This window comes from Dasypus novemcinctus, chromosome 2, assembly GCF_030445035.2.
Source record: "Dasypus novemcinctus isolate mDasNov1 chromosome 2, mDasNov1.1.hap2, whole genome shotgun sequence".
Taxonomy (NCBI): domain Eukaryota; kingdom Metazoa; phylum Chordata; class Mammalia; order Cingulata; family Dasypodidae; genus Dasypus; species Dasypus novemcinctus.
This window is the reverse complement of record NC_080674.1, coordinates 142,044,226-142,057,311: the sequence shown is the minus strand read 5'-3', so window position 1 is coordinate 142,057,311 and position 13,086 is coordinate 142,044,226. Positions and strand designations below refer to the sequence as shown.

General features: G+C 37.2%; 1 protein-coding gene across 1 annotated transcript in view; it reads left to right on the top strand.

Annotated features, from left to right (window-relative positions):
• SAR1B (secretion associated Ras related GTPase 1B) overlaps positions 1-12,414 on the top strand; it is a 30,557-nt gene extending 18,143 nt beyond the window's left edge. Inside the window, exons 4-7 of the mRNA XM_004475899.4 lie at positions 2,392-2,457; positions 4,427-4,530; positions 5,587-5,718; positions 7,577-12,414. Coding sequence (XP_004475956.1) covers positions 2,392-2,457; positions 4,427-4,530; positions 5,587-5,718; positions 7,577-7,693 — 419 coding nt within the window. The 3' untranslated portion in view covers positions 7,694-12,414. The remainder of the gene's footprint in view (positions 1-2,391; positions 2,458-4,426; positions 4,531-5,586; positions 5,719-7,576) is intronic.
• Positions 12,415-13,086: the final 672 nt, after the last annotated feature.

Here is a 13,086-nt window from a genome sequence, read left to right as displayed (position 1 = left end):
CCTTGACCCATGTGGAGCTGGCCCACACACAGGGCTGATGGGCGCAAGGAGTGCCGTGCCGCGTAGGGGAGCCCCACGCGCAAGGAGTGCACCCCGTAAGGAGAACCATCCAGCGTGAAAGAAAGTGCAGCCTGCCCAAGAATGGCGCTGCCCACACGGAGAAATGACACAATAATATGATGCAGCAAAAAGAAACACAGATTCCCGTGCTGCTGACAACAACAGAAGCAGACAAAGAAGACACAGCAAATAGACACAGAGAACAGACAACCGGCGTGGGAGGGGGAAGGGGAGAGAAATAAATAAATCTTTTTTTAAAAAAGTATTATACTAACTTACTTGTAATATCAAAAACTAGAAGCAGCCCATATGTTCATCAAAAAGAGAATAGGTAGGGAAGCGGATATGACTCAAGCAATCGGGCTCCCATCTCTACCATATAGAAGGTCCAGGGTTCAATGCCCAGGGCTTCCTGGTGAAGGCAAGCTGGTCCATGTGGCAAGCTGGCTCACACAGAGTGCTGACCTGTGTGAAGTGCTGGCCTGCACAGAGTACTGCCCCATGCAGGAGTGCTGCCCTTGTGCAGGAGTGCTGGCCCATGCAGAGAGCTGGTGCAGCAAGATGACGCAACAAAAAGAAACAGAGAAGAGATAATAAGAGATGCAGCATCTGGGAACAGCAATTCAGGGAGCTGAGGTGGCGCAAGAAAATGATCACAGCTTTCCTACTCTGGAAGGTCCCAGGATCATTTCCTGGAGCCACCTAATGAGAATACAAGCAGACAGAGAAGAATACACAGTGAATTAACACAGAGAGCAAAACGACAGTGGGGGCGGGGAGGGGGAGAGGATAAATAAATAAATCTTTAAAAAATAAAAGAAAAAGAATGGATAGAATGGAATTCTACTCAGTAGACAAGAGGAACAAACTACTGATCTATTCAACCGTATTATACTGCATAGAAGAAACTGGGCATAACAAAATTATAAACCATATGATGCCATTTAAATGAAATTCTGGAATAGGCAAAAGTAACCTATGGTGATAGAATTCCAATCAGTGATTGCTTCTGGGAATTGCCTGGGAAGGGGTAAGAGATCACTGTGAAGGGTGTTAATGTTAAAGTTTGAAGTGTATTGGGAGCTTATAACCATAGAGAAGTTTGCTAGCCTTATCCAAGCATTGTTTTTTTCTTATGAACAATGACTTTGAACACAGATTATATTATTCATTCAGCTAGCAATCTATATACAGATTTTTAAAAAACTTTTTATTTTGAAATAATTTCAAACATATAGAGTACTTGCAAAAATAATTTAAAAAAACAAACTGGATGTGTCTCAAGCAGTTGAGCTCCTGCTTCCCACATGGAAGTCCCAGGTTCAGTTCCCAGTGCCTCCAAAAAAACATCAAAAACAAACAAATGAAAAAACCAATTCAGGGGAGCCAAAGTGGCTCAGTGGTTGAAGGCTGGCTTCTCATATATGGATATCCCAGGTTCAACCCCAGCCCTGGTAACTAAAAAAAATAAGGAAAAACAAAAAAGGGACAAAGATGATGGAATTAGCAGATAAGGGCATTAAAACAGCTGTTATGAATATGCTGAAGAATTTAAAGGAAAACATGAACATAATGAGAGAAATGGAAGACATAGAACCGAATGGAACCTACATAGATAAAAGTACAATATCTGAAATGAATATTTTGCCTGTTGGGGTTAATAGCGAATTAGATGGTACCAGTTCTGCAGAAGGAAAGACTAGTGAACTTAAGTCATGGCAATATAAATGGTACAAAATGAAGCACAGAGAGAAAAATGACTGAAAAAAAAACAGAGCCTCTGTGACCTGAGGGACAATATCAAACAGTCTAGCAAACCTGTAAGTGGAGTCTCAAGGAGAAGTGGGGTGGAATGGGGGGATTAGAAAAAGTATTTGAAGAACTAATGGCCATCGTTTTGAATTGCAATTGTGTTTGTCATTAAAAACTGTCACCTGGGAAATTTGGTGACCATGAGAGAAAATTATTATTTCATCTGGGTCATTTAAGATAAATTAGATGTAAAGCTATTAGATTGGAGTAATCATTTGAATTTAAACAAATATCTGAATAGATTAGCATTTTCAGCAGGAGGAATAGAGAAGGAAAAATAAATGTTGGATGGATATATGGCAATTAATGAATATGAGAATTGAATATTACCATTGCTTGTATTATATTGTCATTAAGAATTAGGATATGTTTAATTACAACAAAGCATTCTCTTATTAGTTCTTAATATTTTATTTGACCTTATTTGCAATTAAAGGCAATCAAATACTAAGCAATAATATATGCCATGAATAGATTCCTGATATTCATTTTATAAAAATATTTTGTATTGTTATTTAGCTTCAGAAGAACTGACTATTGCTGGCATGACTTTTACAACTTTTGACCTGGGTGGACATGTTCAAGGTAAGATTCTATTACTCTTATAGTCATTTTGTTTTATTTTAATTGAATAAAAATGTAGCCATTATGTTCCAGTGCATGGAATCTCATTCTCTTCAAGCAAGGCCAGAGTAAGCTTAAAATTTAGGAATATTTACCCCCAGATAAAAACAAAGGTTGATTTTCTGGTCAATTTACTTAATTCTGGGGAAGTGGACTTGGCTCAGTGGTTAAGGCATCCGTCTACCACATGGGAGGTCTGTGGTTCAAACCCCGGGCCTCCTAGACCTGTGTGGAGCTGGCCCACACGCAGTGCTGATGTGCTCAAGGAGTGCCATGCCATGCAGGGGTGTCCCAGCATAGGGGAACCCCACACGCAAGGAGTGCGCCCCGGAAGGAGAGCCGCCCAGCATGAAAGAAATGCCCAGGAATGGCACTGCAAACACAGAGAGCTGACACAACAAGATGACGCAACAAAAAGAAACAGATTTCTGTGCCGCTGACAATAACAGAAGCAGACAGAGAACACGCAGCAAATAGACACACAGAACAGACAACTGGGGCGGGGGCATAGAGAAATCAATCAATCAATCAATCTTTTTTTAAAAAAAAATTTACTTAATTCTGAATTGCTTTGGCGGTAAAGCATATGTGTAAAATTTAGCCTCCATTTTTTCTCTGCTCTAATCCACCTTTCACTTACTGTCCTAATCTTAGTTCTGAACATGTTACTCTTCTGTAAAGAAATCTTCAGTGGCTCACTCATTACCTGTAACTTAAAGGCCAAACTTATTGACCTGGCATTTAGGAACTCCATGATCTGGTCCCAGTTAACTCTTCTAGTCTTTATTTCCCACTATTCCCCTTCCCATTCTCTTTACTCCAACCAACCCAGACCTTCTTGGTATTCTCCCACCTTTGTGCTTTTGCTCATGCCATTGCCATTACACGTAAGTAAGCCCTGCAGAGCCCAGTATAAGTGCTGCTATCGACCCTGGCAAACCACTTCCATCTGGGAGTGTTCTCACCTGTACTTCCATAGTGCTTAGTGAATTTGTGTACATGTTTGGAACAAGTTTGAAAAGATTGTCTTATCTCTTCTACTAAACTTGCTGAACTAAAATCCTATTTCTTTTTTATATATCCCCCAAAATACTTAGTAGTGCTAAGTATAGTCATATATTCTTAGTTACTATAGTCACATATTAAGTCATAACAAATTAAATACAGTTTATTGGCATTCTAAAAACCTGGTATGACATATAATCGAAGATTTCAAGTGGTTGTGGCTACTAAAAGCAATTGCATATGAAACATAATAATTGTTTGTAATATATATAAATTTCTGAAACATGATTAGAGAATATTGGAATCCAATAGATTCGAGACTTTATGTATTGTTTTAAGATATGTCCTGAAACTCAAGTCGGAGAAGAAAGTTATTTTCCCTGGGGTACCCCAAGAACGTTTTTTTTTCTCCCTCCTCTGAAAAAAAGGTATTATGGGAAAAAGTACCCTGTTTTTTTTAGTTATTTTCAGCTTATTTTCTTATGAGAAAAGCAATTTGCTTTTATTATTTTATCTTAACAAGCCTGTAGCTGATACTAATTTCCTTCTGTCACTGACTCCAGATAACAGAAATGTCAAAAAGTAAGTACTGCTTTTTTTTTTTACTGCTTTTATTTTAGATTTGGATAGTAGCAGTTTGCCATACACCTTAACATGCATCATTTTCCATTGGTAGCAAATATTAACTACTTCTAAAATGGGAGAATTGGGGCAGAGTAAAGTATTTGACTTGCCTATAGCCAGGGAAAGCCTGAAATTTCTTTGGTCTTCTTTGGTTCCATCGAATTAAAGATTAATTTGAGTATATAGTAAAGTAGCAGCAACTAAGGGATAGCTACACTTGGTGTCTTGTTGAACTCTTCCATCAAACCATCTGCTAGATTTGACCAACAAATAAAATCTAACTCCTGATTGTTTTTGTTAGCTCGAAGAGTGTGGAAAAACTACCTTCCTGCTATCAATGGCATTGTATTTCTGGTGGATTGTGCAGACCATGAAAGGCTGTTAGAATCAAAAGAAGAACTTGACGTAAGTTAAATTACTAAACTAAACATAGTTAAATAATTCTGGTAAGCCTGTGGAAATAGGTTGGAGATAAAGATATAAGACTGCAGCTTTTTCCTACAGTCTCTGATGTAATGCCTAGCAGTTTGGTGGGCTCATTCATTGCTTTAAGAAGTGATTACTCTACTTAGAATGCAGAGGGAGTAACAGAGTAATTGTGGCTGTTGAGGAAGTTCTAATACAGACTTCCTGAAGATTTGAAGAGCTCACCCTGTGCAGATTGTACCCTTGTAGTATATATTATGTCTGCTACATTTCTGGTGTGGGTTGGTCTTGAGTCCCTAGCCATCCTAGAATGCAGATTTCTTCAGGAGTTGGCCAGAACTTGAAATGGTATAACATGCCATCTTACTCACCACTCCCAGGAGTGAGCAGGGTCATGTACATCCACTTCCCCTTCCTTCTGCCATGTCAGATGCTTACCGAAGGGCCTCAGGTGCAGCAGGCAAGGCCAGCACTAGAGCTGGGGCCACAGAGGAAGCAGGGCTATGGTTTAAATGAAGGTTGTCCTGACCATGCCCTTGCCCAGAGTAGGCAAACAAATACTTGTTCATGTGGAAAAGGCCAGGTAAGTTCTGTGGTCATGGAGCAGGGTTAAAGAAATTCTGAGTTTCTGCTTTGTGCCAGGGGCTGTGTGTATTACCGCATTCGATCTTCACATCAACTCCATTATGTAGGTACTACTATTCACAATTCTGAGGTTCCGTGAGGCTAACTTGCCCAAGGTCACTCAACTCAGAAGCAGCAAAACCAGAAATTAACCAGAAATTAAACCAGGTCTGCCTACCTCCAAGAGTGAGCCTAGTGAACTTTACAGAAGGAGCCTTAGAGAGACAGAAGAATAAAGGTTAGGGTTTCATTGAGTTCATTTTATAATGTGGGAAAAGTTTGTCACAGAAAGTTGGTAAAGCTGACATCATAAGGTAGAGAGTGAGTCCTTGACTCTTCTAGTGTCTTATCCAATAAGCCATTTAGATGGTTTCATATCAACTTCTTGGTTTTTTGTTTTCTGTTTTTCAGTCGTTAATGACAGATGAAACCATTGCTAATGTGCCTATCCTAATTCTTGGGAATAAGATTGACAGACCTGAAGCCATCAGTGAAGAGAGGTTACGAGAGATGTTTGGTTTATATGGTCAGACAACAGGAAAGGTAAAAAATTTCTTTGGATAAATGTGAGTTTTTCATTCTGTGGTACAAATGTCTTCTTAAATTACTGTTGTCCAGCTACATAAGCCCACTATCTTTTTTTTTTCCTTAAAGAAACACTGTCATATATACTTTTTTTTTTTTTTAATATCCTCATTTCTTTCTACTACTGAATGAAACCTATCCTTAGTGATAAAAATATCAAGGCAAGTGTTTTGGGAAACTAAATTAAAGCTTTCGAAGTTTTATTTATCATAAATTTTCCTAAGTAGCCACCAAATAATATACTGGAGTATCTAAGCACAACACTCGTGTGTTTAGGCCATGGGTTTCACCAGAGATATGTAAGGCATCAACTTGAGAATAGGAGTGTTTTCGGGGTATTCTGAAGGTACGTTTTATGTTAAGTGTTAAGATACATTATTTTTGTGCTCACTTGTACTAGGATTTATTAAAGGGTTTTCCCATTCTTAGTATTGAAAAATCCTAGGTAAACAATGGAAGAATCTCAGAGTTTACAAACAATATTTCCTTGGTTTACATATATATATATTTTTTTAATTTTTAATTTATTTCTCCCCCCACCACCACCGTTGTCTGCTTTCTGTGTCCATTCACTGTGTGTTTGTGTCCGCTTGCATTCTTGTCAGCGGCACAGGAATCCATGTCTCCTTTTGTTGCATCATCTTGCTGTATCAACTCTCCGTGTGTGCGGTGCCACTCCTGGGCAGGCTGTGCTTTTTTCACATGGGGTGGCTCTCTGCACAGGGCGCACTCCTTGCACGTGGGGCTCCCCTATGCAGGGAACATCCCTATGCAGGGAACACTCCTTGTGCACATCAGCAGTACGCATGGACCAGCTCACCACACAGGTCAGGAGGCCCTGGGTTTGAACCCTGGACCTCCCATATGGTATGTGGATGCTCTATCAGTTGAGCCAAATCCGCTTCCCTATATTCTTTCAAGGTAGAGAAATACTATAGCATATCAAAGGAAGCTCTTGTATTTTATACAAAGTAGTCTTTGATATATTTCCTATGTTTTTTTTTAATATAGATATTTTAAAGATATTTAGATTACATAAATGTTACATAAAAATATAGGGGATTCCCATATGCCCCTCTCCCTAGCCCTCCCATGTTAACAGCATCCTTCAATAGTGTGGTACATTCGTTATGATTGATGACACATTTTGGAACGTTGCCACTAAGCATGGATTATAGTTCACATTGTAGTTTACACTCTTTCTCACCTGTGTCTTCTTTTTTATAACAGTCAACTCCACTTTAATTTTAGGAAATGCCTGGTTTGGTCATAAACCTCCTCAGAGAATGTTTGTTCCTAAAATCAGCGAAGCCAGGTTGGGTGACTTGAACTTTTTTTTTTTTTTTTTGAGGTACCGGTGCCAGGGATTGAACCCAGGACCTCATGAATGGGAAGCCGGTGCTCAACCACTGAGCCACATAGGCTTCCCTGAGTTGGTGTTTTCATTTGATTGCTTGTTGTTTGTCCTTGTTTTGAGGAGGCACCGGGAATTGAATCTGGGACCTCCCAGGTGGGAAGCAGGCTGCAACTGCTTGAACTACATTCACTCCCCATAACTTGAACTTTTTCTTTCAGATTATTTTTATTCTTGTGTGCCTCACAAACTTACTTCTTTCCTCCTGAGTGGACAACCTGTCCCAAGGTAGACTGACAGAGGGAGGCTTCTTGTGTGTTTAGGAGACTTGGACGCCAAGCAGCCATGTCTTTATCACAGTTACCCTTTTTTCTAAGGTGTATAACCTGCAATTCTACTGGGGAGTGGAACTTTTATTTCATAAAGGAGTCTTCATTACATAATGTCTGTCTTCTCTTCTAGGGTAATGTATCTCTGAAAGAACTGAATGCCCGACCCTTAGAAGTCTTCATGTGCAGTGTGCTCAAAAGACAAGGCTATGGAGAAGGCTTCCGCTGGATGGCGCAGTACATTGATTAACACCAACCGGTGTCTGTTCCAGGTCTCACCATTCAGACCTACTCAGAGATTTGATCACTCAGCATATATAACTTGAATTCAATAGACTTTTGTTGGTTATAAAACAGATGTTTTTTAGATTATTAATATTATATCAACTTAATTTAAGTGAGAATTGAAAACTGATTCAAATAAGATTGAATATCACAATGTTAGCTTTCTAATGCCATAAAAATAGTTTTTACAGTTTATAATCTGACATTATCCCCAGCATCATTTATAAAGAGCAACTTTCCAGCATTTGAAGCACTTTTTAACAACATGAAACTGCAAGTATAAACCATATTTAAAAGCTCATCATGTTAAATTTTTTATGTACTTTTTTGGAACTAGTTTTTAAATTTTAGATTATATGTCCACCTATTTTAAGTGTACAGTTAATAATTAGCTTATCGATGATTGCATGATGCCTTACAGTTTTCAATAATATTTTTTCTTATGCAAACGTCATGCAATAAAACAAACTTTGATGTTTGGCATACTTGTTGGGCCAATGTTTCATTTTAATGTGTCTTACCTAGCTAGTATATATTGAAATTTTGAGTATTGAATATTATATAAATGAGGTGGGTGATGGGAAAGGAGATTGTTTCAGAGTATTTTGGATAAATGTTCAAGCCTCTAGAGGCTTTTGCATTTACCAGGAGCACAATTGTGGTTGGTTGCAACTGATATCAAATTTATCTCTGAGTTGTTTACTTTTACAATAACACTACCATTACCAGTGCTGATGAGGTCCATGTCTTAGTTCCTGGGTTGTTGGCCTTCTGAAGAAAAGCACTTCTACTGGTAAAAATAACACAAGTTGAGCCTTGGTTTGGTAGGCCCTTTGGCTCCATCCCAGCTGTCTAATTCTGAAATGTTCCAGTTTTATTGATATCGGATTTGGTAATTTATTCCTCTTCAGCAAAAATAGTGACAGGCACCAGTCTCTCCACTTCTAGAGGTACTGCACAGTCTTTTTACATATAATGGCACTCCCAGGGCAAGCAACAAGTTGGGTCTTGTGCACAGTTTCATTGTGGAGGCCTGCGTATATGAGGAATAAGAAAAAGCCCATTCCACTTCAGTTATCACTGAAGTGTGTGGGGCTTTTGTTCCTAACCTATAGCTCTTTTGCATTCTTTGGCATATTTATTTCTTGGTAGGAAGAAAATGCATGCTTGTTTTTAATTTTCTTATTTCTTAGTTGCTCTTGGCTAGCTCTTACTTTATAGCACAAAGGATTTTAAATATAATGCTTGCCATGTGACAGTTTCTGCAAGCCTCGCTGGTAAACTTACTGATAAAATTTTAGCTAGTTTTTTTAAAAGCATTATAATTTCCTAAGAACTTTGTCTTTTCACTGAGTTATTTTTTCCGTATGCCTGAGATTCCCATAGTTAGTAAGATAAGGTGAAAGTAAGTGCCAAATGTGTATTTTTAAAGATTCTCAAGGTTAGGCTTTCTCTCTTCATTACAAGCTAAGTCTTTTGTAGTATATTTAACCATTCCATCAAGAATTGATTGTTCCACTTCCATCAATAATAATTTTAATATGAAAATTAGTGTTTTCAGAGTTATCATAGTCCTTTCTGTCATTGATAATGTAACCTATGAGGCAGATTAAGGATTGATAAATATGACTGGAGGGAATTGCTCGTTATTTTATTGGAGGAACTAAGCTGACAGGGTCATTTCTTAACATGACATTTGGTTTTAGTAATTGGGCTATTCTCTTTCACTCTTGACTTCTTTCTAAGTGAAAATAAAGGGCCTTCTTTTCTGCCCAGAAATATCAGTAGCACTAAGAGAAAAGCAGGAAATTACATTTCAGCTTGTTGGATTATTCAGCCAGACATGATTAAAGTACTCATCCCTAAAGTCCTGAATAATAGAACAAAGTGTTATTAAAAATAACTGCCTCTTGTTGATCGTTATCTTTCTTCAATACCCTGAGGAACATACCTTTAAGTATTTCCTATAATGACATTGTGATACTCCAGGTGTTTGTATTGTAAATTGATAGAAAATAAAAAGCTTACTGGTTTCTCTAGCGGGAAAAAATGCTTCCTAATACAAAATATCTCATTCCAGGTCCCTCATTCTAGTTCTGACACTGGGATAGAAGAAGCAAATAGTGTTACTTTGTCACAGCTCAACTGGGTATTTTCCCAGAGATGTGAGATTCTTATGGCCTGAGCCGCTAGAAATGAAGCTGCACAGAGCAGCAACTAGCTTTCCTCCTGGCTTCAGGGAGATGGACCTTCAGAGTTCCCCAGCCATTGGGTTTATGCTCTATCTCTGAAAGCCCCTTCAGACCACATACACTGGGTCATGTTCCCCTTCAGGAGAAGAAAATTAAGAGAAAGGCAAGAAACAGTAGAAGCACATGGGGAATATATATACTCTCTCTGTGCCTTTGCACATCATGCACCTGTGGGTATTTTGTGGGTAAATGTTAGTATGAGAGACATAGGTAAATTTTGTGCCTCACATTGTAAGGTGTTAAAGTGTAGTCGTAACACTGTTGTATATATGTTAAGATTGGATTCCATTTAAATTAGGCAGTGTTTAGAAGGTTTTTTTATTGCTGTTTTAAATCTTAAGCCCAAAATTCTAAATGTAAGGCCTCAGCCCACTTTTCTATTGTTAAAGAGATTCTTATTTATCCTATACCAATACCAGTGACTGCTATTAATTACACCTTTGGAACATAACTGATTAAATTGATAGATTCCAGTTTATCTCAGTGAATTTTTAGAATGAGATTTTAGCATATTTTAATTTGGGCATAGGCATTTTCTGAAGAAGACAAACAATATTTTCTTCACCACTGGCTTAGTTGAACCGTTATCTTTGTACGAGTGCCAAAGATGTACGAATTCAAATATTGCCTGCATATATCTAAATTTTAGTTTTGTGTAGCTGCATGCATATACAAACTTCTTGTGGTTTACAACATAAAACCAGAACATTGTTTCTTTTCTTGAGTTTTCAACTGGGTCACACTTATCACATGTAAATTACTTGCAAATCTTTAAAATAGGGTGATTGCTATGATGATAGTGTGTCTTGCTGTCTGCAAAACGATTTGATCAACCACATTGAAACCCAGCATTTTCTTAGGTTCCAAAATAAAAACAGTATGCTACTAGTTGGCATGATTTGTGAGTTTCAAGGGAAGGGTTTATAGTTTCTGAAACTGTATTTTGTATATGATTAAATGTACTGTATGTCTTATTAGTTACTTACATGAATGGAGTTTGCAAGGATTTATTGCCAATTAAATTTTGACCAGAGTAAACTGAGAATAACTTATATAAAAGGAAAGCTTCTCAAAATACCTTGTGTTTAGTTTATTTAGAGTATATTGTTTGGATCATTTTAAACATTTATATAAAGTTAGTGATTCTTCAAAAAAACCCTTCAAGAAAGCATGGAAAATCAGAGATTAGCAAATACACATTCCTTGATGCAAAATTAATTGGAAACGAAAGGTAGTCTATATTAATATAAAAAACAGAGTTTTGCTATAAATGTGAGAGTTCAGAAAATGATGTATTTAATTAAGGACTCAATGCTCAAAGCCATGTTTGATGTTTCTGGTCATTTCCATTATTGTCCTTCCTTTTGAGTTTCAAGTTGGTACTTTTTAATCAAAACAACAAAAAGAACAAGCTCTAGGCATATGTGACTGGGTCTCTATGTAAAATGATTGGGATTTTGTTAAAACCATATTTCCACTCCTGAACCCTGCAACCAACCATCCTCCTTCACACATCCCCATTCTACAGCTGGATAAAATGATCTCCACTTATGAAGGACATCTACAGAGTCTATTAAAGGTACAGTTTTAAACCAACTAATTCTTGTCCTCATAATTTAAAATATTAAGTAGCCAATTTGTTTAATGCCACTGATTGTTCACTTATGAGTAGAATCAGAGGTAGTGAAAGTAAAGTAAGTGAAGTCAAAGTAAATTTTGTTTCAGGAATGCCCCTCATCAACCCCTCACCCCTAACCCCTATCCTAAATGGATTTTAAGGCAGAAATGGGAAAGGTTTTTGAGTGATTTCATCGAGAATTATTTTTGTAAAAACTCCACTGGAATGGATGGATTCTTCTTTAATGTGCATTTTAATTGGGGGTTTAGATTTAATTTTAGTTTAAAATATTTTGAGATAGAGGTAGATGATAGTTCTTCAGAATTGTTTTCATTATCAAGTGTAAAGATTCACATCAGAGTGGCCAACTTCACATGGGTATATGTATTTCCTGGTGCTGCTCCTAACCTGAACTCATAATCAGTTGCCACACTGAGGCAAGAGCATTCAGGGAAAAAGTAGTCTAGTTTTTTTAGAAGTGATATAAGTATTTTCATGGTGAGGTCTTCAGTATTTGACTAAATACACAGTATGCTGAAGTGATAAGTCAGTGATCAGTTGTTCATCACTAACCTTGTTTGCACTTTTGTATACCACTGCTTGCACTAGCATCTTAGTGGGAATTTTAGCAATTGTTTTACATTGTATACAGATTGTTAAGCATAATTTATATAAAGATATTTCTGTTTACCTTTATGTATTTTACAAAGAATTGTGTTTGTATGTTATTTTGATTATGGCCTATTATATATTCAGCTCCTTTGATTTTGAGTGTCAGGAATAGAAAAATAAAATGCTAACCTGGTCTTCAATGAACTCTAGTGTCAGTTTCCATTTTTATGATCCAGTTATAGTTTTCATTTTGCCATTAGAGGTTTCTTGGACTTTGAAATTATGATGATGGTAGAACTCTCCTTTTGTACAAGTATTCCAAGGAAATTTTGCTTAAGTATGAGGGTCTAATTTACTTTGTAAGACTGAAAACAACTTGTAAAAAACTGAAAGCAAACTGAAGTAGGACTGTATTACAGTGCTTACTCAATTGAGATGTAAAAAATAAGGCAACCAATTGGTTTTATCTGTATCAGTGTTCTCTAAGTTAATGCATCAGAATTTCTTGGGGAGCTTTTTTTAAAAAAAAAATGCAAGAAAAAATTTCCACCTGAGATTCTGATTCAGTAGATCAGGGAGGGGGCCCAGGAATCTGCATCTTTACCAAGCTTCCCAGGTTTTTCTGATGCTAGGGTCTGTGGATTTTTATTTAGGAGAAACATTGATATAACAATACTAAATACTAATTACACTAAATTATTGTTGGACAATCATTAATGCAAAAAAGTAATCATTTCTGCAAGGATTATCAAGATAGTTTTTTGTTTTGGGTTTTTTTAACGGGAAAGGCAAGGCACATAAATTTTTATTCTGCATGGTTAATGTACAAAATATCCCAACTTCCCTTGAGAAACAATTATTAAGATAGTTTTGATA